Genomic DNA, 24911 nt, shown 5'->3' with positions numbered 1-24911 from the left:
TTCCTAAAACTTACCATCGCATCTTTCACGAGCAAGTTATCTGGTCTTTTGCCACCGATCTTTGGATATTGATCTTCGGATTGGCTGGTATCTTTCTGCTCTATCGATTGGTACTTCAGATGGTTTTACGTCAGCATTTTCCATCTGCATTCCCGGTTATCAACACGCCTCTACATTTGCTGCGTATTTTACTGCTATTTCTGCTTTCCGAGTACTACACCGCGATGCTAACGGCCAATCTAGGACAATCGAATGTACCAACGTACCCGAGAACGCTGGATGCGTTCGCAAAATCGAACATACCCCTTCTGGTTAGACAAGCAAAGAGTTTCCAATATATTGAAGACCATCCAGAGATAGGAGCCCGAGTCATGGAAATTGACTCCTCACGCATCTATGATCCAGCTGGGTTGTCGATAGTACAGATGTGTGAATTATTTCCGTATACCATTGGTGCAACGACAAAAACGCTTGGGAAAGAGCTCGATCACTGGCATTATCATTTAATCAACGACCCTATTAAATAAACCGTTGTTACGAGTCCTTTTCGTGAAACAAGTCCATTGTTGCAGCGCTTTAAGTTTTATGTCACGCGACTGTACGAGGCTGGCATTTGGGATCATCTCGTACACCAGTGGACTCTTAGCACTCGCGGAACACTAAGAATGCATCAGAACGATTCAGTACTGCGACTAGAGCACTTCATACCAGTTTACATTGTTGGTGGCTACCTTTATTTGACTGCGGCCGTCGTATTGCTGGTGGAAATAGTCGTCCATAGACATCAAATGCGAGCTTAATGTGTGTTGATCCTTGATTTCTAGATGTTTGCTTCTGTGTAGCATTACGATTTCTTTTATTGAATAAATGCTCCAACTCCAACTGTTTTGCTACAGCATTCAATAGTTATTGTTTATTTTAATCGGTCCACAGAATGCTAAAACTGTGCCAAGATTTTTTAAGATCCAAAAGACATTTCATGATGCCGTACGTGGAACGTTTCGGGAATGTTTTATAATTTTTTTTTATAAAATAATACATAAGCAGCGACTTGATGAATATGAAGCAAAAAGAAGGCTTTGCACGAACTATGGAACATTCGAAACGGTCCGCAAAGATCCCATTTCATATTCCGCGTAGCAATATACGCGTCCGCAAGATAGTTAATCATGCATGTATAAACCAAACTCATCATTGGAAATCCCTGATCTGATAGGATTTCCAGCGTTTCTTCGTTTTCTTTTTGAAGCATGCAAAACGAGCGCGCAAAGGCTGTTAAGATGATAGTACTTTTTTGCGAATCAGCGAGAATGGTTGGTTTAAAAACAGAACAGCCACACGGACCTCCCGTCAGTTGTATCATTCAAACAACATGAGAAACATCACAGGGTTGATGGTTGCCGCGTTTGCCGTTTTGGCAATTATTTCCCTTAGCAGTGTGGTAGAGTCTACTCCTACAGAACAATCGACATCTCGGCTACCAGAAAGCACTAATCAGCAGGTGGAGCGAGATCCTACTCGTGTAAAACGGGTAAGAAAATTACAAAATTAAGTGTTCTAAAATTGATTGCTAAGTAAATGTTTAGTGACTTCAATTTAGTGGAATCTAAGCTGTGGTTTAATTAATATTGGCTTTGATTATTATTAATTTGAATATAGTTTGTTTGGCGATATACACGAATGTTCTTTCGGTTGCCATAGCTCGATTTTCATTTTTGTTTTGCTTTTTTTTATTACAGGTGGTTGTAAAATATACTATGAAATGTCCTAGTGGTTGTTATAGAAATCACAGAAATCAATGTGTTATAAAACGTGGACTAACGACACCGTGCCAAATATCCGTTAATGCTGTGTCATATTACTAAAAGTCATGGAAAATGTACATAAGACACAAATTCGTTGGTGAACTTTGAACAATAAAATATGTGCATGAAAATGAATCAACTTAATTGCAATTTCGTTATTGTTTCAATTGCAATGTTTGATTCGAAAAACCTCTTACCATTTTGTGAGAGCATACAAACATCATCCTCTTTCTCGATAAGATTTATGAATCGAGTTTTCAAAGTGTCTAATTTACACATAAAAAACAAAATATTGGAAATGAAATGGAAAAAATATCACTCCTCTACTATTTAATGTGCTGCTAAACATAATCGCCTAGAATACTAGTGGAAGGCGATAACCTATTCTAGGCGCCAAAATGCCTTATCGTTGAACTCTTTTAGCCGCTAATCGTAAAGCGAGGTTTGTGTGATGCTACTGTGTCCTATCGTCGCATTAGTTGATGTTTGAACCAGAAAAACCTCCGCATTAGTTACTCAACACTCGAACAGAACAGTTGTTATCAATATGGTGATTCTCGGCCGGGTTTTGTTGGTGTTACTCATCGTTGCTCTGGTGGATAGTGCAAATATCTCACCGATTTGCGGCAAACGCCAGCTGGATGAAACCACACTACTACCGGAAGGTCAAACATTACCGGGTCAAATTCCGTGGCATGTTTCCATTTACAGATATTCCGAATTCTTATGTGGTGGATCGATCGTGTCTCCTAGATTAGTGATAACGTGTAAGAAGAGACATTATCCGCTTACTCTACCCATAGTCGAATGATGAACTGATGATCGTTGGTACTTTCAGTTGCTCACCTTTTGGCTTTTTGGCAATATCCCTCGGCGTACCACTTCACGGCGGGCCTATATGATCTGGAGAACACGACTAACAGCATCAGCTATAACGTGTCTGAAGTAATCGTGCATCCTGAGTTTATAAAGACAACGTCGAGCAACGACATTGCCATTCTGCGCGCGGCAAGCGATATATTACTTGGTGAACCGATGAAAGTCCTTCCTATTTGTTTGCCAAATGGTCAAGCAGTGAAGGGCATCACCGGACAGGAGCTGCTGAACCAGAGAGGCATCCTTGCCGGTTGGGAGCATCCTGAGAACGTCCCTTCGAGTAGCGTTTTGAAATGGAAGGCTGTACGCGTGATCGATTTGGAAAGCTGTCGCGAGAAGCTTCCCGAAAAGTTTCACTATGCGCTGGACAACGAAGCCTTTTGTGCCAGCCGGCAGGACACTGGAGCGAACATCTACCCCGGTGATGGTGGTGGTGGCTTAGCATTCATCGAGGATGGTGTTTGGTATCTCCATGGTCTGTTCAGCTTTGCTCCCAACAAACTCTTGGATAACGGTAAAGTTGGCTTTAATCAAAGTGGCGTATTTGGATTCACCGATATCGCACGCTACATTCCATGGATTAATGAAAATTTGAGCAAATGAAAACGAGAGGAACTCTTCACGATACAGGCCTTAAGCGCATTTGTCCTCTTTATGTTACTTAATCATTTTGAACTTTACGTGGCTATACAAACAATATGTTATCGCATTTAGAGTTTGATTTAATAAGCACACGATTTTTAATATGCTTTTAGTATAAGTAATGACTCAATAAAACGCTATAAAATAACAATAACCTCTACTTTGTTCGTTCTAATTTTCTATCATCGTATGCTCGGCCTGAAAACGTTTCAGACGATTAACCACTCAGACGCTACAAGCATTATAATCTATAGACTCAAACTACTGACAACGAATCTGGAGGTCAAAGGTTTACGTCCGAAACTATGCGATTAGCGAATGGTTTTGGGTGGAACGTGATGGCTACGTTATTGTTGTGGCTGAGAGCTGGCTTGATGCTGATATGCTAATCACCCTCTCTGCTAGTCCTTCACACACCAATCGCCCGTACAATCAGCTGTAGAGTGCATAAAAAGTCAAGTTCAAATGTCCTCCTTTTTCTTTTTGTTTAATTTGATTATGAAACAATCTAAATCCAGTTTTCAGGGTTCCATTTTCAGACCGACAAAAAATAACGCGCGATAGACTCGTTTTTGCACACAAGGTCACAAGAGGATGTATTCTTAGTTTTGGCTTCTTTACATTAAAACAAAAATAATAATCTAATGTTTAGAATTACGATTCGTGGAGATATGTTTATGGATAAACTTTTCCCTTTCATGGCTACTTTATTCAGAGCAATAGTGCATCAATTATTCAGAGGAATGTTGTCAATATTTCCGATGTCGGGCTGAGTATTTGAGAGAGAGAAAAAAAACCATTAACATACTAGCCATTGACTAGCGCGATCATTCGTCCTTTGCTGTTTGCTTCACGATGTCGGCCCTATTGGGAACGAACGCTGAGTGTTTGCAGTATTCGAAGCAGGATTTTCAGATTTGCGTTACGGTGTACAAAGCGAGAAATCTGGCCGTGCTCAATACGAACACTTTCGTGATGGTGTCCCTGAATGGCAAATACAAGCGAACCAGAACGGCTTACAAAACGCACTCTCCGTACTTCAACGAGGTAAGAATTGTCGAGGCCGCCTAGCACACCCGTAAAATTCGATATCACAGTGCAACGGTTCATTTGCTTTGGTTCAGTATTTCAGTTTTACTTTTCGCAACACGAAGGAAACGTTGCTTGGCAAATGTATACATTTTGGGTTACACTCCACGGGAATGTGCACTGCGATGAGCTCGTGCATCGGCGAGTGTAGCATTGATCTGAGAACAACTTGGCAGCAAAACAGTGAGTTTACACGTTCGAGTGCATTATCGGAAGTGATGGAATGTTTTTAGACTTAACACTTAAATATTAAAAATATTGTTCAGATCATGGATTTTTCAAAAAGTGGATCCCCTTCGAACCAATCGAAGCAGGCTCTTCGGCCAACGCGCAGAATGGATTTCTCATGATTGATCTTTCCATACTAGCCGCTTACGAAAAACCTCGCCCGGTCATTTTCGATGACACCGACTATGATACGATCGAAAAGTGAGATTTTTAGTAAAACTAATTCGGTAACAATCAGTTTATGGTTTTACTATTTTTAGCAATCTATTGTTACCCCGAGAGACTCACGCATTTCAACAACGAGTACAGTATAATTGCAGCATATTTCGTGGCGAATTTGTGCATAGTTCGTCGCTCATGATAAGGATTTCTTATGCTGGAGTCAAGGTATGTTATTGAGACATCAATTTTTTTTATAGAAACATGAAGGTAACGATTTGAAACGATTTCAGGGACGCACAAAAACCAGCTCACATGGAAAACGTTGCCAGTGGAACGAAATGGTATCATTCGGTGGAATGTTTCCGTCAGCTAATGAAAATATGCTGATTGAGCTGGTTACTGCCGACTGTTGCTATACAACAGCGAAAGCAACGAAAAATATCCATTTTGCATCCATTTCGAAACGAATCGGTGGAATTGGTTAGTTTCATTGCCCACGCTATGCTGTTTGTATGCTTCTGCATTCACCGTTGTATTCTTATGCTTATGCATTGCCCTACAGATCAGCTTCCGACGTTTGGACCTTCTTGGCTTTATTTTTATTCCGGGCCACAGGATACACAATATGTGGGAAAGGTTTATCTAGCGATAACAACGAATGTTGCGAGCCCCACCTCTGTTACATCCCGTAAAGCAAAAACCACACCAATCTATGACGCTATCAAGCCATCTAATTACTACGAAGAAGAAACATTTCATCTCTCGCTTTCCATCTTAAACGTTCAACTTTTGCAAAACATTAGTACACAAAACATTATGATGTATCTTATATGGGAAAGCGTGCGATCGAATGCTGTGAAGGTGAAGATCAGCAAGTTTGCCAACGTGTGTGCGGCAGGCACACTAACACCCTTTGATGCCCAATTGACCGTTTCCTTGAAGACACCCGATTATAGACACAAATACTTCCTCTCTGCTGCCATATCGAAAGTGCAGAAGGAAGTGAAGTTGCTTACGGAAATGCTAAAGCTTCAAAAATTGAAACCAAGTGCTGAAACAGGGTATCAGTGGCCACATGTTGCTGAGTATTTAAAAGTTCTCGAGGCTACATTCGGAAGTGCTGTGCATGCTGTCAGCCAGAGCAGCTACAGAAAGCGCACTAAATGGGACCAGTTGCATAGAGACCATGTCCAGGAGCAGCTGGTAAGCAGTTAGTGCCATAGATTCGCATAGATTTCTTCAATTCTAATGCTTTTTCTTACTCTTGAAGCTTTTGCTTAAAGAAAAGATCAGCGATTTGCATGCTAATGTGCTCAAAAATGATGATAATGAATCAATGCTGTTGGATGAACTTGAAAATATTTTTGAAAAATTAGATTACCTTTCACAAAACGTAAGACAACTGTACAATCGAACATCAGCATATCATTCACATCTGGTTATCTCTTTCCGGTTACTGTTGCTTATCGATCCCTCTTTCCACGCAGGAACAAAATCAATTCCCAGACGTTTTGCTGCACATTTCCCGTCCCAGCCATTCGTCACCCGATGCAATTTATCGTTTCAACGCTATCGATTACCTGGTCCCACAGGCGCTTACCTCCGGCATTGCCAGCAGTCTAAGCGGTAAACGGTGCACAATTCTCCCGAGATCCCTTGCGTGTACCCATTCGTGTCCGGGCCGTTGTGGTTGCATTTATGCAAAGTTGGACTGTATAATGACGATTGAAGCTGATGGAATCGGCGGTCAAGCAGTGCATTCGGCTGATAATCCAATGGACGCCGGACTGTGTGAAGAGTCGCTAACAGAGGCAACAGAAGTTGGGTGTAAGATTCATGTACAGCAGGGCAGATTGTTCACCACATGCAATGAAGCGTACCTGTCCGATTTGAGGCTAACGATCTTGTTCGAAAACTATGAAGCGAACTTCTCGGTAATGAACTTTTCGGAACAAAGAGTTTTATATTCCGTTTGCTTCTATTTTAACGTGATCTGTAATCTATCTTATAGCCGATTGGCAACATGCTCACGCCTCAATGGGATGAAACGATACAGATGAGGAACGTACCGTTTGTTGCAACCAAAGACGAGACGAATGGTGGCGTTCGCGAACAGACATGCACCTTTATGTTGGTTCTTCACACTAATTCTCAACAATCAGTAAGCTGTCCGTATCATTCCTTTTTCAGTTCTAAACTGAACTTATCGTCTCATTTTCAGGGACCTTTTGCTTTGGGTTGCGTGGAATCGTCGTTCATTCGCAACCAATTAATCGCTGTTGATTACACTATCGGTGGAAGTGACTTGAGTCTAAATCCACTAAATCACATTTTAAGATGGGTTCCTCTCTACAGTGACGGTGCTCTGGTGGCTGAGATTCTTCTATCAGCGATCGTTACGGAGGTAATATTGCCGACCTTCATTGCTTTATCTAGAACCATACTTTCATGATGACCCTTCACATTCCTACCCACAGATTCCTCATGATCTAAGGAGTCAAACTGACGAAGTCGAATGTTTCTCTAATAAGGGTATACCACAGGAGATTGCACCGCGACTTCGACCCTATACAATGCTGGTCCACTTCCAGGGACTTCGGCAAATACAGCGAAAACCTTTTGAATCGCTAAAACAATTGCGCGCCGTGGTAACGATTGGCGATACGAGTGTGGTGAGCGGTCTGTCCGCTTACATAAATGGTTGTAGTTTGAATTTTACGGGAGAATGTGAAACCATTTCACTGGTGAGTGATGATTGGTACAGTGCATAATACTTGACATGCATTTATGTTTTCCCTATTCCACTCTGATCAGTATCTGCCATACGAAACGTACTATTGGCCCTCATTTATTATCAAACTGATGGACTGCTCCAGTGCGAAGCAACAGAGAGTGATTGGAATAGCTGTCATCACGAATCCCAAGCATTTTATTCAACCCCTGACATCAGCATTCGTAAAGAAGCTTCCACGAGATTCTACAACAATCGATATGTCGATGGTTGAAGAATCCAGCGAGCTGGCGAATGATCGATTTAGCATTCTCTCAGTTTTACCAAACCAAATCACCTCACTGATCAAGTCACACACAAATGAGGTCCAGCGCAGGACAACTGGTAACAGTCTTGGTCAACGGCGAAACTCAACCAACGCTAATCACACTTGGTGGACAAAGTTCTACAAGAGTCTACAAGAACAGCGTGACGAAACAGTACCACCTGTGATTGTAAGTGTTATATTTTATTGTAGTTTATCCCATACATTGAATCTGCTTGTTCCTTTTAAAGATATTCGATAGAGAGCTCGAAAATGTCAATGCCTTTGGTGGATTCAAAGATTGGAGTCAGAGCTTTTCACTGCATAAAGTCAAACGCTCCGCTCGTCCTGTAAAGCCTTCACCCGATCTTTATGCGATCATGAAGTGCAAGATCTGCCTGATGCCCACCGATGGAACGACGGTAGCGTAAGTGCAGCATCTGCAACATACCTTGAGATCTCCTTCCTCATCCTTTGGCATTCACACAATTTGTAGATTCAAACCACCGAGACCTGTAGCATCGGCTACGCCCACCAGTATCGTGGTTGTGGTGTACGTGGTCCAAGCATTGAACCTTACTTCGCGCGACATCATGTCCGACTCGGATGCGTACATCTTCCTCTCGTTCGGTGACCATTGCGTCCGCGATCGGGCTTACTACATTCCCAACCAAGCGTCCCCGGTATTTGGACGACGATTCGAATTGAAGGGATCGCTTCCAAGGTTAGTCACAGGAGTCGTCTCGGATGTTAATCCTCTGTAGCTAAATGTGATCCCTTATTTGCAGAGATCAAATGCTAAAGCTCTCCATCTACGATCGCGATTACGCCTCACCGGACGATCTCATCGGTAGTACGTACATCGACATCGAGGATCGCCATTACAGCCACCACCGGCCAGGTTTTGGACTGCCGAAGCATTACTGTACCACCGGCAACAACCAGTGGCGCCACGAGCGAAAACCATCACAAATGCTGAAGCTCTTCCTTCGCGAAAACAATCTTCCCCAGCCGGTCATCGAGTGTGATAGGATTGTCGTCGGTTCGAGCGAGCTACGGGCCACCGAACTGGATCCACAGGAGTCGCACGTGGAGCAACTGTGCCTGCTGGCACTGCGCAACCTAGAACGGATTCCCGGTGCGCCCGCATTGACACCGGAACACGTCGAAACGCGTTCCCTGTATCATCCGGCCCGGGGTGGGATCGAACAGGGCAAAGTGCAGCTGTGGGTCGAGGTGTACGAACCGAGCGAACCGCATCCATGGCCCCTCGATATCACCCCGCAACCGCCCGCACCGTACGAGTTGCGGCTAATCGTTTGGAACACGGCGGCCGTGGTGTTGGACGAGCGGAACATCTTCGGCACCGAGATGAGTGACATTTACGTCAAGTGGTGGGTCAACGTTCCACCCGCCGTTCTGTCCTTTCTCTCAACATCTGCTACCTTTCCTTCTCCTGTCCGCCTCCTTCCAGCTGGCTGCAAGAGTTGACGGAAGCCCAACGCACTGACGTTCATTATCGGTCGCTCACCGGAGAGGGCAACTTCAACTGGCGCATGATATTTCCGTTTCGCTACTCGCCCGCCGACGGTACGGTAAGTGTCAAGGACATCCAATCCGGGGAAGCACCGGGCGCAACAACGGGCAACTTTCGTAATTAATATTTGATTACACCCCCCCCCCTCCCCCCCGCTAGATGGTGATCCGTCGGCGAAAGGCCTTGTACGAGCAATTCGATACCGAGCTGAAGTTTCCCCCAGTGCTGACGGTGCAAATTTGGGATAATGATTCCTTTTCGGCGGATGACTTTCTCGGGACGCTCGAGCTGAACCTGGCCCGGTTACCGGTACCGGCCCGGACTGCCGATCGGTGTCACGGGAAACGGCCGGATGCTGGCGTCGCAGGCCTATCATTGCCAGGATCTGCAAGGAACGACGGCAATCGGGAGCGTTTCATTAACCTCTTCGATCGGGAGCAGCAGCGGCAGCGAGTGCGAGGATGGTTCCCGATGTACGGACACCACGGTCTGAGTCAACAAGCGATGACCGGTGGTGACGATGGCACGCGTAACGATGGCAACACGCCACGTGGCATCACACTGACGGTACGGACATCATTTCTCGACATCCAGCGCAAAGTTCTTCTCGAGCATCGCCGCGAGTTTGAAGGAGCAAGCGGTTAATGAGAATTAATTTACGGTTTTCCCTTTCCATCTTTCGGATCATCTTCATCGTATCTCTCGTGGGTTCCTTGCCTTGAAACGCACGCCACGTCATGCCACGCGACGATAAAAGGGAAAAATCGAGCTGGAACTGGAGTTGCTGAGCCAGCAGGAGGCCAACCAGCGTCCGTGCGGTGCCGGCCGGAAAGCGCCGCAACAGCTTCCCGAACCAGTGTAAGTTGGTCGTCGATCGGTGGCCTTCGTGGATGCGGATTGAGAGTGGACCGCTGGTGGACACATTGGTCTCCGGTGTCGTCATTGATGATGGTGAAACCGTACCGATGTTGGTGACCACACCCTCGTACGCACGCACGCACCAAAATGGCGCCAAAAAGACCCGTACAGTCGTTTTTATGGAGCCGGCCGGGAGTCGGCCTGTTTGCTGTCTTTTTCTTGTTTTGCATGGCTTCACTGGCTCGCACTCGCTGCCATGGTGTGCGGCAGTAGCTGTCCTTTCCGGGGGCGTTTTATTTTGCTTTGACCACCACCAAACATTATCTTATCTGTTTATCATCGGCGGTGTGTTGGCAGCGATGGAAATGGCAACGCGTTGCCTAAATCAATTCGCACTTCATCCGAGAGGAGGGACCGTAAACAAACGTCGGAAAGTGTTTCCACAATCATTTCACCCCCCCGGAAGGCCACCGATCAAACCCATTAAGCACCTCGCCGTTCGCTCCTCGGTTGTTCCATTTATGTTTGTGTTTATTTGCTTATCTGCTGTTCACTAATCATACACACTGGTTCCGGCCATTCTTTCGCCCTCACAGACGGCCGGAAATATCGTTTCACTGGCTGCAGTACCCGGGGAAAACGTTCCAGAGGCTGCTGTGGCCACGGGCCCGAAAGATGGCCCTCTACCTCTGTGCCATCGTCGCGCTCGGTTTGCTGGTGTACGGGCTGCTGGTTAACCTGCCAACCCGGCTGCTCCAGTTGCCGTTTTCTGGTTCCTCCTCCTCAAGGACATCGACGATTGTGGTGAGCGACTCCAGGGTGTCTGCCAGGGTGTCGAGTCAGCAGCAGCAGCAGCAAGTGGAAGGTGTCCCGACTCGTTGACCACATCATCCCCCGCAACGAGATTTAAATAATGCTGCTGACGTGGCAGAATGACGGAATTTAGTGTGAGACATTGTTTTTCGCACCCTCTGCCCTTGATGTTTAAACTAGAGCTCCAGCGCAGGCTACCCTGTAATGCTCTAGGATGGTTTTGAATGAAGTAACGGATCGCGGCGCGGCAGAATCACTTCCGGGTATCGAGTTTCACGAGGAGCGCGTCGATTTACCGAACGGTTCGCGTCAAGGTTTCAAATATAGAATGTACCGAGGACCAACGACGAGGCTAATATCTAACGCATCCAGGTAGAGGCCAATGATGTGTGCCCAATCATCATCCATTATTAACCGGTTTGGAAGCAACGTTGTGGTTCGCTCACAGTTAACGGAATTCACGAGTTAGGTGACATGACACATCCTATCCCATCCTCGCTCCCCGGCAAAAGGATAGTTCACCTAGGGACGGCTCATCCTCGCTTTCATTTTCACGGTTGCACCCGGAGACCCATTAATGTAATGACCGATTAAGATCAGTGCCAGCCCGGTGGCCACCGGGGACCGCTTGACCGCTCACAATGCGATACAACGATGTCACGATGGTTGTTGTTTCGGGAGTGTTCAACGTTCTGAAACATGGCGACAGGTTTATGCTTTTATTGTGGGCCACCGCCATGGCCAACAGCTACTCGCAACCTTTCCTTAGCTTCCATTTTTTTTTTCTAAAAGCAATTAGCATGTTCTTGCAAAATGAAAAGCAAACAATATACACTTCCTGCTCCGTAAACGCGTCATCAGTGAGCGCGTCAAGGGCGTCTCAAACATCAATGCTCATTTCATCGGTCAACGTTTCTTCGGCCGTCACAAGGATGGCGGCAACAAGCGAAGCCATATTTCATTATAAATGCTAATCGCTCCTCGGGCAGTCGTCGCTGCGCACTGCCAGTGGTGCACGCAGGACGTTGTTATCGCTATCATTAATTCTATGCACTCCATACGGACCAAATCGGTCATCGGGGAGAGTCACACGCGCGCCCGAGTACGATGATTTTCGAAGCAACAGGCAACAGGCAACGATTATACTCCACCGATACACACGGGCACGCCTACGCAAGGAAAACGGCGTCCTGTGGCTTGTCTGGCAGGACGCACTTTTGCTGTCTGCCCAACAATCGAAATTCACGTTTGGTTCGTTCGGAAAAGTTGATCAAAAAAACTAGAAAAAGTAGATGGACGAACATCGGTGTAGTGTGCAGCAGGGACCAGAGTCTAGTCCCTGTTCCCGTCGCTTACTAGCAGCAATCGGTCTCGGCTGGCTGGCTTCCCGCTGCATGGTGCTGCGAGCGCTTGTTTGTTTTCCGGCGTATCAGTGGGTGTGTCGGCATCGCTAGCACCGTCTGGTCGGGCGGGGGTTAGTGATGGAGTTGGTAGGAGCTTTCCACATTTCCATCATTTCTACGCACGCCGCACGTCACTGACAAAAAGGGGAAGAAGGGAGGCTAATGGGGTGTGGATGCCAGGCAAGACTGCCATTTTCTCGCCTCGTTCAAATCATTTGCTTAATTTAACTCGATCCGACGGTGCGCCATTGCCATCAGTGTTCCGTCGACCGTTGAGCAACGCGTACGCTCGTGAGTGATCCGTTCCGTTTGGGGCAGGAAAGTTTCCACTGTTGGCCACTACTTCCGGCCAGTGTGTAGTGTGTGCATTGTATTGTGCCACGGCGTTCAGCGACAGTTGGTGCAGAAAGTGTGCTGTGAGGCTGATTGTGATCTAAACTGTGTTGTGCCAAATGTTCTAGGAAAGTTTGAGAAGGCAACGACAAATTGGGAATTTTGGGCACCGTTTTGTTAACCACAAGGGAGTTTACTGTTGAAAGGAGCAGTGCAGCGTCCGAATTCCTTCTCCCTGTAGTGATAGAGTGATCGGCGCAAGAGTAATAGGATCTTACCTCGTTTGGATTATTCTGACCAGAAGCTGATCGATGGGAAGTGAATTCAAGTGAGGTTATCAAACATAATACAAAATAATAGTGATTCGGTAAGTTTATATGTAAGTTCAATAATTAAACTAGTAGTGCTCCGTAATTAACTGTAAAATTAGTGGAACAAAAAGAATAAAAATATAACTCGTACGGAAGTAGCGAAATAGTGTCATTAAGTTCATTCGAATATCGAATTCTGAATTCAACGAGCACATTCAAAAGACGTGATCTACTATCGTACAATTTATCATTGAGTGCTATTACCACAAGTGTTAATCAACAGTTTCTATATTTGGAACTAGTGGAGAATTTGTTAAGGTGTTGAAATTGCAAAAACAAAGAAATAACACCTTAAGGAAAAAGACAACCATTAATTTTTGGATGAAGTTGAACCCTTTTTTGAAACAGGTCCGTCTTTCCGATTTGCATGAAATATACACTGTTTTGCTGGATACTTGGTTGACAATTTGAAACATATTTTCGAAATCTTTTTCTCATCAAAGTCTCGATTATCACCGTAGAAAAAATAAGTCTCGAAGATTTTCACAGTTCTTTTATTGGTTTCATTTATCAGCGAGGAAATTTTGCAATGTGAGAAGAGATTAATAATCGCATTACACCTGGTTAACATTCTATGTTAAATACACAAAACGGTGCTCCAGGAATAGCCATTTCAGGCGATTAATTAAAGACACGTGTTGCTTGGCATTGTCCCGGTGGACACAACACTTTTACTGTTGAACGATTGTCGTCGTTTTTAGTTAACTTAAGGGGGGACTTCGGTATTTTCGGGCCAAAACAAGGCTCATTTTTAACGATTGTTGGTGACGTAACCATTCAACCTTATTTATTCAAGTAAATGGCATGTTAATTTACAACTTTTAAAGAATATATGGTATTGTTTTGAGCAACATTCATTGAAAAATTAAACCGTGGTATCAAATTTTGGTAGGCGTGTCGTCGCAAAGGTACTTTTTGCTTTTTGCGATTCTGCCAAACAATCGAGCTTTATATAATTGTTAAAAAAAAGTATCAACAACTTTAATGATATCTTGAAAAGGCTACCTGGTAAAAAGTGTACAATGTCTTCATGGAGCCTTGTATGAATCGCGGATTTTCAAAAATCTGTAACTTGGTTTCTCTTCGATTTATCCAACGAGGTTTTTCTTCGATTTATCCAAAAAAATTACACAATGTTCTTGAAAGGATCAGCTTTCAAGGAAAAGTGTTAAAAACATGTGTCACAAATATAATAAAATACCGAATCCCCCCTTAATTCTGTAATTGGATGTAGAGATCATAAAGAATTGTTAACCGTAATGAAGCAGCTGATTTATTTGTTTTAGTGCCTGACAATTTCGAAATTTATTTATGAGGCATCCTGATCGATAATTTCAGTTAATCCACCTGATTCGCCTGTATTTAATCACGATCTGTACACACAATATTATGGAATGTGATTAATTCATCATCATCATTCAGTATGCGATTAAAAAAAAGAGTTGATTACATTTCGTTTGGACTTCGCAGAAGGAAATTCGATTAACATTTAACATTTAACAAATCGCCCTCATGTTTTAACTAGAAATGCACCTGTAAGATGAATGTACGTGAATAGAATCAGCATTCCAATTTGTAGTTATCATCTTGATATCATTCCTTTACATTCTCCCGAGGAAACAGCAGAAAAAAACGCCCTTTCAAGACTCCAAGTCACAACAACCTTCAAGGCATTGCCAAACATAGAAACATTGCCAAGACGACATCTGCAATAGTATCCTCCAATACTACATTGATATGATTTCCTGTAACCCTCGCTAACCACAGCAAGTGGTCATTGGCACTAGGCCAAGGTTATTCCCCATTGAAACTCCCTTTCGAGCTCGGGCAAAACTTTAAATAAATCGTTTCCTTTCGAATCGTAGCATTGATTTGCTATTCCGTTTAATCCCTGGCCTTTCTCCTCGTTCCAGCATCACCGGTAGCTTCCATGTAATGCCCAGCGGAACCGATCCACCATGCCGACGCCACTCTATCTGATCCACAGCCCCCGGTCGGTGCGATCAGAGACGGAGCAAAATCTGGCCTCGTTCGACGGCAACCAGCGCGAGGACGATCTGCAACAAACCAAGGCGCTCAAAGTATGTTCGCCTTCGTTCATCGCTTTCCTTTGGCGAGCTAACGGGCGCCTAGTGGTCGCCTATTCTTAATTCTTTCACATGCGTTACTTCTTTTACAGGACTGGCTGCTGGCCAGACTGCGGCTACCGTCGGCTCATTTAATGCCAAACTCGAAAGTCCACCAAATCGGTGGGCACGATAACAATGAGCTGCAGGCTATACTGACGCAACCGGCCGAGGCGGAAGTTTGTCTTCTCAGCGATAGCCCGTACCGCATACTGAGGGTAAGTAGCGTTCAAAGAATCTTTTCTTCCCGAGAAGCATCTCCTTCTGTACTGGGCAATTAATGTTGGAAGTCTATTCGAATTAAAATGGGAATAATGAAGGGGTTCCAGGAAAGTGCAGCTGCGTCCACGACGCTTACATTGATTTACTCTCCATCTCCGGAACGGCTGTTTGACATTTTCCAACCATCTATCGATCCCAAGGACTGCATCAAAAGGCAAGGGTACATCCTTGTACCAACCTTTATTCGATCGCGTGCGCATCGTAAAGGAGATTGAAGAGCAAAACAAACTAATCCCCATATGTACGCTAACATAACGTGCTTCAATCGTTTGATGGTGCGACACGCAGGCGGAAGATTTTGTCCCTCTGGAGAAAGAGCAAACCGATCACGCCAACCAGATTCATCTTTCCCCGAGGGGACCAACGGGGACACGGACACGTTGGGTGCATTTGAGTGAGGTTTTTTAGAATTAAATTTTCCAACCCTCTCCGTGGAAATAGCCCCGCCGCGATACGCCCACCTAATGGCCACTGCGACCATGGTTGCATGCCAAACCAATGTTTCCGTGTCGTTGCGTTCACCGAAAGCGCAATTTCGAACCCCGAAACACCCTCCGAGAATCTCGGCTCGGATGGCGGTGATGTGGACTCTCTGGTTCAAAGCCCGTAAGCCACCAAGCTAGACGGTACATTGCTCATTTTGTGCTCACCGGCGCACACCAGGTTGGGTTCTTAGGTAACCGGTTGCTTCGTCATCGTCAGGTCGCTCTCTCCCGCTTTCTATCTCTCACTTGGTCGGCGTCTTACAACCGATAACACCGCTCTCAGCATGCTGGTCGCCGTAATATCAATCTTTGGGTGACGTCTTAGGCTATATAACATCGGTTGTAAAGTGTGGCGGCACCGTCAGTCTATCGCCAGTCGCGGTCACAATCGGTACAGGAACTGGGCCCAACTGCGCCCGGATCGTCCCGTGTAACGGTTTCTCGCTTAGTGTGTGAATTTTAGTGCAGTTTCATTAAGCCCTGCATTGAGCACATTTTCTGCAATCAAAACGTTTTTTCTTTTGTGGTGCACTTGCGGTTCAAATTTCCCTCTCTCGTGAGCTTTCTGTTGGTGATTAGTGATCGGAAAAATCATTCAGTGCACTCCGTTGTTCTTATGATAAGGTTCGATCAATCAATCATAAAGTGACTTCAGCTGTCGTAGAACAACGTGCTAAGCAGTCTGTACATGATCGAAGGGAAAATCGAAGGAGGAGGTGGCATTATCATTGTCAGCTGGTGGTGCTGCTCGGGAACCTAGACATTGACGTGTTCGGTCACATCTTCCTCCATAAACCCTCAGTAATCTTGGACAACAGCTTAAGAGATTTGCCTGCGTTCTCTGTGTTCCTTAAGCTCGCGCTAGACCTGATACTTGGCTCGTGCGATGTGGCGGCAATAAAAAGTGACTGCTTCTCATACATGGCCGTAAGCCATAAGCTGACATTACCTTCCTCCGGTAACAACCACCAAGGATACACACCGATGGCAATTTAATTTTCATTTTGACAGTTCCGTTGACGAGATAAACAATAATTTTATTACATTTTCACGCGGGATTTGAGAGAACACCAAACCACCGAGATGGTGTGTTGGCTTGAGTGCGAACGATTAACGCGAAACTCACGACATTGGAGATGAAGTGAATGTAAGCATTTCTAAGAAACTTTAAAAAGCCATCCAACAATCTCGCTCGCACGCAGCATTCCATCTATTGTGGCTCTTCGCATACTTTTTTGATAGAACAATTAGTGCAAGCAGCATTCCACAGGCCGTTACGCAGTTCGCATACCAGCGGAAGCTAATATTCACATTTCTCGACTGTCTTTATTATGCTCGCGTTCGCGTGGAATGTATGCAATTTTAATCTGGCTTCTTAGCACTCGCACACGCGGCAACAGGAATGTGACACTAAGCAACAGGAATGTCGCATTACACGTTTTGCACCTGTTTCGTTCCTTTACCTGTTTCGATATCTTAAACATTTCCGCGCGCGCCATCCCTGGAATGGAGCTTTAATTAAACTGACCCTCCTCTTCTTGCAAGAAACACTCGAACAGACCGACAGACAGGAAAACAAACAGCACCAAGCACCACTAAGCGGGCGCAAGGGGGTGCTACGTTTGTAACTCGTTCGCCTTTCGGTATCGCGAGGATATTGCCGATAGCAAATCAATTAGTGTTGATTAATTAAATTGTCATAGAAGATTTTTCTGTTCCAGCCGTGAGACAATAGATCATTTTCCTGTTTGTGCACTAGTGTGGTGATCCCTGAAAATAGTAACGACTAGAAGCAAAGAGATAATAAGAAATTGTTCAAAGGATTGCATTTTCATTTTCCCTTCCTTGCTTGAACGGACTCTCGCTCCCTCTATCTCTCTCTTGTGTCGTGTTGTGCTGTGTGCTTTTGTGTATTTGTGTAGTGCAGGAACATGATTAGATCGAACAGACAGCAGTGTAAGATGAACACGCTAACCAGTAGCATATGAGGCTAGGGCAACAAGTCGAGTCGTTGCAACAAAATCAACCGAGAGATCAACAGAAGATATCACAAAGCTTTAAGAAGGGAAACGGACAACTAGCTCCATGCTATCCAGTGCTATGTATACACGGAAATCGCTCAGACAGATGTGGCACAGCTGCTCGAAGCGGAACGGATTCAGCATCGCGACGCCACTGAAAATCCCCGTCAACTGGAGCCGAGTCCTTCGTCTGCAGGGCACGGTGCGCCTCAATGCCGAAGAGTTTCTGCAGGTTCGCTATCGCTTCGATACTTTCTATCACTTTGATGATTCGATTTGTGTGGATGATTTATAGCTCACGCGGCGCCTCCATCGTCACGTGGCGATGGAGGCGCCCAGTCCTTCACAGTTTTTTTCGGGCGCTTTTTCGCGACTTTAAGGCGATCAACAGTCAATCTTTCAACTCTCTCCTTTATTTCTTGCACATCAAAACAGAAATGATAATCACGATTGCAACATTTTTTCAATCTACTTAATGTTTTCCTGCTAACTTCATCACGACTAATCGATGCCAATCATCATCGGCGATGTCTCTGTATCTTTCGATCGGAGTTAGTCATGGCCGGCATGCCATCAACGGTGGGTCATCGCCATATGACTCTCTTATTTGCGTTGTCACGTATCGCACTCCCCCGTCCTCGATCGATCCGTGTAAATTGCATCACTTTTTGTCTCGGCATGGTACCGGGTGTCACTTTCTCGAAAGCTCTCCATCCGATGGCGTCTGTCTGTATAGGGTTATCATCGCGATACGAGCTACCAATTAGCTTGAAACATGTGTTGACCGCGTGAAATGGGTGCGGAACACCGCCGTTTGCGTTACTATTTGTGTCACATAAATATGTGATAATCGACTCGCCATTGAATGCGCGCCACCCAATAATATGCTAATCGGACGTTGTTCCCTTGTTTGTGTGAAGGGTGAACCTCCGCACAAAGGCTGCCGGACGATGCGCGCCAGTAGTTTTGTGAATTTCGCCCCGTTGGGTTCGGTAGGAGGGCATGGCTGGATTTGCTAAAAAGTGGAAAACAATCCAAAACAGTATCGTTGACGCGTGGTCCTCCCGGCCGAGCCTTCGGTGGGTGGAGGTGGTGAACGGTACCGTAAGCGTACTCTGGGTTTTCTTCATGGTCAGTTGCAGTTTTGACGAGTTTCGGTTACTGAATGTGCTCACGAACGATCGGTGGTTCCATAATTAGGGATCATTTGCAAAGTGGCGCAAGCAAGTTCTGTTTCAGCGCAAGTTTCTCATTTATTATGCAAATATTTGTGGATTGGATAGGTTCAGCCGGTATGAATGGTGGTACTGTTGACAAAGTATCATTATTGGATTGTAGTATCATTGTTTGATAATTACGTTAACTAACAACAGATTTATCCAACTGGACTAGAAATGAGAGCGCTAACTTAATCTTTAGAACCATTATTTTCTCGTCCATCTATAAAGTTAAATAGTGCGATTTACTTTAACACTAACCAATTGCTAGGTCTAAATGAAATAAGAAAGTGTTTATCGTTCCCATTCAATTTAAGCTTTCTATCAGACAATTGATTGGTAAAGTGTTAGTATAATCATTATTAGAGATGTTTTTAGAGAAATCCACCGCTGAGAAATTACAATCTTCAGTCAGAAAGCACCAAAGCAACATAATCTTGTAAATTAATTAAATTGCTCGCAACGATTGCTATTGTGTTCATTAGTGGTTTTCCTGTTATTCCTTCGTATACATCATTAAAAGCCGCAGCGTCGGGCGAGTCAATCTTTGTTTCAGATCGATTAAAATCAACCGAAAGACAACTAATTAAAACAAATGCAGTAAACAGGATAAAACAAAACAAAAAGTAATATTTTAGCCGCGATGAAAATTCATCAAATAATTTAAAACGAATGCAAAAAAGATAATGGAAAATATTGAAACATACTCTCTATAAACTGCTTGTCATGCTATACGTTTTACGCACCATTTATTACCAAAGAAAATTATTTGTTAAGCATGCATCTAATTGCTAAACATTTAACTCATTAGCTTGGTTCCTTTTTTAAACCAAATATCATTCATCAGTGCAATTACTAAAGCGCAACCTTGCTTCGGAGTAATTATTCCAAACGATAATGTAGCAGGAATTTGGTTTAATCGTCACGTCACTCTTGCTGCTTCTCGCGTAGGTCTTTTTGATGAAAATAGCCGCTGTGAGTTCCACTTCGAGGTGCTATTAGGTGCCTATAACTGCCAGCATTTTCACTAGAATTCAACGTCCCTCTGATTCTCTATTCTCTGATTCCATGAATTTCCATGAATGTGTGTTCATCAATCAAATTTCCCTGGAACAGTTCGTTCAATTCTTCCCATTCGATAGATGTTGAAAGGTTTGGCTAAGACTAAACGGAGCGGAAAATGGAGAAAACATTTACCATCACTGGAAAAAATAAATAAATATGCAATTGACGATCACCAGCCCAATGAATGACTCTAACAAACTCATCATTTCAATGCACCTTAAAAATGGATAAACGACTTTTCTTCGAAAATTCCATCGCCAAACCTATCCCTTGGCCACGGTCACGAGCTGAATAGAACGTTTATTACAATCCCGATTGATTTCCCCACCTTCTTCCGTTCTGCCTCTCACAGGCAGCCGAGTCCGGAAATCTGGACGAATTCATACGCCTGTACGAGGCGGACAACAACCGGCTAGCGGTAAAGGATAGCAAGGGAAGGACGGCCGCCCACCAGGCGGCGGCCCGGAACCGTGTCAACATACTTGCCTTCGTCCACCAGCAGGGCGGAAACGTGAACGCGCAGGACATGGTCGGCAACACGCCGCTCCACACGGCGGTCGAGAACGATTCACTGGATGCGGTCGAGTTTCTGCTAAAGATGTAAGTACTGGCCAGCAGCTGGTTGGGTGGGATGTGGTGGTCGCCCATACTTCCGTCAAGCAGCAGTTCACAAACTTTGGAATCTTTGGCATCGCATTGCGCAGAGCGAGAAATTAAATTGAGCGTTTAGCTTGTGCTGACGCTGGCAGTGGTGGTGATGGTTTTGACAAGTTTCTCAACTTTCCACCCTCCGTAAATTCGCTATCACTCAACGAAACCTTCCAGCACTTTGCAGGTGTGTTTAGCGTAGTCAATAGCACGCCGTTCTCTCCAAGTCGTAGCTGTTTTGGGTTCGTTTGGAGGGGGTGCACACGAATTCCTCATTCCTAATTCCAGTTTCCCTTTAATTAACTTATTTATTGCGAGATTTGGTCTTTTGGTAAACAAGATATGATGCAAAACACCTTGCGAGGAAGCCTCGAACAAAAACACATCATTAACCATACCTTCGGAAGGACAACACAGAGCGAGAGAGAGAGAGAGAGAGAGACGATTGCGAGAAGAATTAGAATGGAACCAAAAAGCGGTGTGTTGCGCGAATCAGGATTACATTTCCTTTTCTTGCCACCACCCCACAGTTCTGTTTTGCACTTTTAAACTTCCAACACACGCGCTGCGCGAATGCTTCATTTCACCGTTCACTGGGCCCGGAATCCCTGGAATGTCACTTGACAGAGCCCACGGGGGGATTTCGTTGCTAATTTGCTAACTCAATTTATGTAGCAGCCAGGGCAATTCCAGAAGTGGATAAACGACCAGTGAATGGGAGAGTTATTAACTTACAAAACCACCTAATTACCCAGTGATAGTGTCAATCAACTACAACCTCCCCGCTCACTGTGCCTTTTCTCCCCAGTCCGGTGGCCACGAACATCCTGAACGAGAAGAAGCTGGCACCGGTGCATCTGGCCACCGAGCAGAACAAGGTCAGTGCGCTGCAGGTGATGGGTAAGTATCGCGAGGTCATTGACATTCAGCAGGGTGGCGAACATGGCCGTACGGCACTCCATTTGGCCGCGATCTACGACAACGAAGAGTGTGCCCGGATACTGGTAAGAAGCTGCTGGCGCTACTGGCAGCCCCATTTCACGCTTTCAACTGTCCCGCTCTGCTCTGCAGATCTCCGAGTTTGGTGCCTGCCCCCGGAAACCCTGCAACAACGGATACTATCCGATCCACGAGGCAGCCAAGAACGCAAGCTCGAAAACGATGGAAGTGTTCTTTCAGTGGGGCGAATCGAAGGGTTGCACACGGGAAGAGATGATCTCGTTCTACGACTCCGAAGGCAACGTACCGCTCCATTCGGCCGTCCATGGAGGGGACATTAAGGCAGTGGAGCTGTGTCTAAAATCGGGCGCCAAAATCTCGACCCAGCAGCACGACCTTTCGACACCGGTGCATCTGGCTGCGGCCCAAGGTGCGATCGAAATCGTGAAGCTCATGTTCCGTATGCAGCCGCTGGAGAAGCGCATCAGCTTGAACTGTACGGACATCCAGAAGATGACACCGTTGCACTGTGCCGCCATGTTCGATCATCCGGAAATTGTCGAGTATCTGGTGCGCGAAGGGGCAGACATTAACGCGATGGACAAGGAGAAACGATCGCCGTTGTTACTGTCGTCGTCGCGCGGTGGTTGGCGTACGGTCATGTCGTTAATACGGCTTGGGGCGAACATTAGCCTGAAGGATGGGAACTCACGCAACGTACTGCATCTGGTCATCATGAATGGGGGGTGTTTGGATGAGTTTGCGAAGGAAGTGTGCCACACGCAGTCGGAGATGTGTCTCTTGCAGCTGCTGAACGAGAAGGATGATGCGGGATGCTCACCGTTGCACTATGCTAGCCGTGAGGGTCATATTCGGTCGCTGGAGAATCTGATCCGGTTGGGGGCGTGTATTAATTTGAAGAATAACAATAATGAAAGTCCGCTACACTTTGCCGCTCGGTATGGGCGGTATAATACGGTCCGGCAGTTGCTGGACTCGGAGAAGGGAACGTTCATCATTAACGAAAGCGATGGGGAAGGACTGACACCGTTGCACATTGCTTCACAGCAGGGCCATACGCGCGTGGTGCAGATGCTGCTGAACCGTGGGGCACTGTTGCACCGGGATCACAATGGGCGGAACCCGTTGCATTTGGCCGCGATGTCCGGTTACACGCAGACGATCGAGCTGCTCCACTCCATCCATTCGCATTTGTTGGATCAGGTCGACAAGGATGGGGTAAGTAAAGGGATCTGTGTTGTTTTGTTAGCAATTGAGATAAGCTTTGATGTAAGACGATTGTATTCGTCTAGTTAAGTAAAACACTAATATTCCCTTTGAATCGATTAAGTAGCCGAACACGTTATCTCATGTGGAATTGGAGAACTTCTTTGTCTATTAATTTGAGTTGGAATCCTTTGCCATTCTAACCACTCAGACGACACGAGTTTCAGCCGCTTGTCTTGTCCGCCAGCGGAACTAGAAGAGTTCAAACATGCGGTACTCTTAAGCATATTGACATGGCCGAACTTTTGCAATCTTTGACTCCTACACATAGTTGAAGTGAAGCGTGGATTCTCCAGAATCGACTGTGATGTATTCGGTCCATCATTGGTATTTATTTTATACATAACATCCTTCCATTGCGAAATAGTACCTCAATGATACGAACTCATGTTGCGTGAATGATGTTTTCAAACTTATTTCGAAGCGGAAGAAGAAACAAGTTCATGTCGAGCACTTATTAAGGAAGGGGGGACTTCGGTAATTTCTGGACATAAAAGGATAATACTTGACGATTTTTTGTGACGTAACCATTCAACTTTAGTATTTGAAATGAAAGACATATTAAACTATAACTTTTGAAGAATATTTAGTTTTATTTTGATGAAGATTTATTAAAAACTTTATCAATGGCATCAAATTTAGGCAGTCATGTCTTCAAAAAGGTACTTTTTACGAAGCCCATCGTAGCTGCGCGATGGGTCGTCAGAAAAATACAAATCGATACTCGTTTAAAAGATTATAAGTTTATCTAGGTAGTCCCGGAGAGTTTTTGTTGAATTTCCTATTTTTCAATTTTTGGCACATTTTTGAAGTTGATAAAGTGGAGCTTTTTGTCATTTTACCTAAAAACACAATTTTTAAAGATTTGTTTAAAACAAAGTATCAACAATTTTTATAAAATCTTGTCTGGGCTACCTGGTAAAAAGTGTACAGATTATGTGTTAAAAATTTCAAATCAATCGGTCCAGTAGTTTTTACGGTATGATGGGCACCGACTTTGAAAACGTTGGTTTAGGGAAACGCTCTTCAAAGTAGCAACCAACATGGAGCCTTGTATGAAACGCAGATTTTCAAAAATCTGTATCTTTGTCATTTTTGCTCCGATTGACTTCAAAACTTTACATAATACTATTTAAAGGAACAGCATTCAGGGAAAAATGTTAAAAATATGAGTCACAAAAAGAATTAATTATCGCAACCCCCCTTTAAATGAAATTAAAATTCATTCCATATTAATCCAGAAATCATCAAAATGTTGATTCTAAGAATGTCTCTTTCTGTATGATGCATATAAAAAAACACTTAGTAGATATTTCATCTTATTCGATAACTGGTCGCTGTTACTATAAAAAAATATAACCCAATGATGAATTATTGGAAAAACCTATAGCTAAAAAGTACAGTGTACTAAGAAGGCATTCATACTTGTATCCCTGTGTCGGTTGCAAAGAATAATGAAACATACAAAAAAATGCTCCACCTCCAGAACACGGCCCTCCATCTGGCGACGATGGAGAACAAACCGAACGCGGTGGTGCTACTGCTCAGCCTCGGCTGCAAGCTGCTCCACAACTACATGGACATGAGCGCCATCGACTACGCGATCTACTACAAGTACCCGGAGGCAGCGCTGGCAATGGCGACGCACGAGGAGCGGTCGATCGAGGTGATGGCACTGAAATCGGACAA

The 24911-nt window shown here is 44.8% G+C and overlaps 3 protein-coding genes across 7 annotated transcripts in view; all 3 read left to right on the top strand.

Annotated features, from left to right (window-relative positions):
- The first annotated feature begins 1466 nt into the window (after window positions 1-1466).
- LOC126576375 (transient receptor potential cation channel subfamily A member 1) overlaps window positions 1467-24911 on the top strand; it is a 27905-nt gene continuing 4460 nt past the window's right edge. For 2 of the 5 annotated variants that reach the window (XM_050237621.1, XM_050237627.1), the window contains exons 1-7: window positions 12607-13148; window positions 15066-15233; window positions 15332-15496; window positions 20701-20948; window positions 21805-22000; window positions 22068-23174; window positions 24709-24911. The exon at window positions 24709-24911 is cut by the window's right edge and continues 112 nt beyond it. In XM_050237621.1, the coding sequence (XP_050093578.1) occupies window positions 15111-15233; window positions 15332-15496; window positions 20701-20948; window positions 21805-22000; window positions 22068-23174; window positions 24709-24911 (2042 nt within the window). In that variant the 5' untranslated portion in view covers window positions 12607-13148; window positions 15066-15110. Of the gene's footprint in view, window positions 1532-12606; window positions 13149-15065; window positions 15234-15331; window positions 15497-16605; window positions 16670-17766; window positions 18299-20700; window positions 20949-21804; window positions 22001-22067; window positions 23175-24708 lie in introns of those variants that run through there. The other 3 variants (XM_050237622.1, XM_050237625.1, XM_050237626.1) reach the window with 3 other exon arrangements.
- LOC126576376 (prostasin-like) lies at window positions 1747-3456 on the top strand. Its single transcript, XM_050237628.1, has 2 exons — window positions 1747-2572; window positions 2644-3456. Exons 1-2 carry the CDS (start codon window positions 2353-2355, stop codon window positions 3282-3284), a joined length of 861 nt encoding a protein of 286 aa, XP_050093585.1. The 5' UTR covers window positions 1747-2352; the 3' UTR covers window positions 3285-3456.
- Window positions 4179-11114, top strand: LOC126576660 (fer-1-like protein 4). The gene is made up of 19 exons (XM_050237965.1): window positions 4179-4370; window positions 4448-4595; window positions 4679-4841; window positions 4901-5027; window positions 5093-5282; window positions 5365-6005; window positions 6073-6195; window positions 6290-6736; window positions 6814-6963; window positions 7024-7206; window positions 7280-7546; window positions 7617-8027; window positions 8086-8264; window positions 8334-8561; window positions 8626-9231; window positions 9312-9432; window positions 9534-9941; window positions 10132-10232; window positions 10829-11114. Exons 1-19 carry the CDS (start codon window positions 4179-4181, stop codon window positions 11112-11114), a joined length of 4971 nt encoding a protein of 1656 aa, XP_050093922.1.

This window comes from Anopheles aquasalis, chromosome 3 (assembly GCF_943734665.1).
Source record: "Anopheles aquasalis chromosome 3, idAnoAquaMG_Q_19, whole genome shotgun sequence".
NCBI classification, from domain to species: Eukaryota; Metazoa; Arthropoda; class Insecta; order Diptera; family Culicidae; genus Anopheles; species Anopheles aquasalis.
Note: the sequence above shows the minus strand (reverse complement) of the source record. Positions and strands in the feature narration are given on the sequence as shown.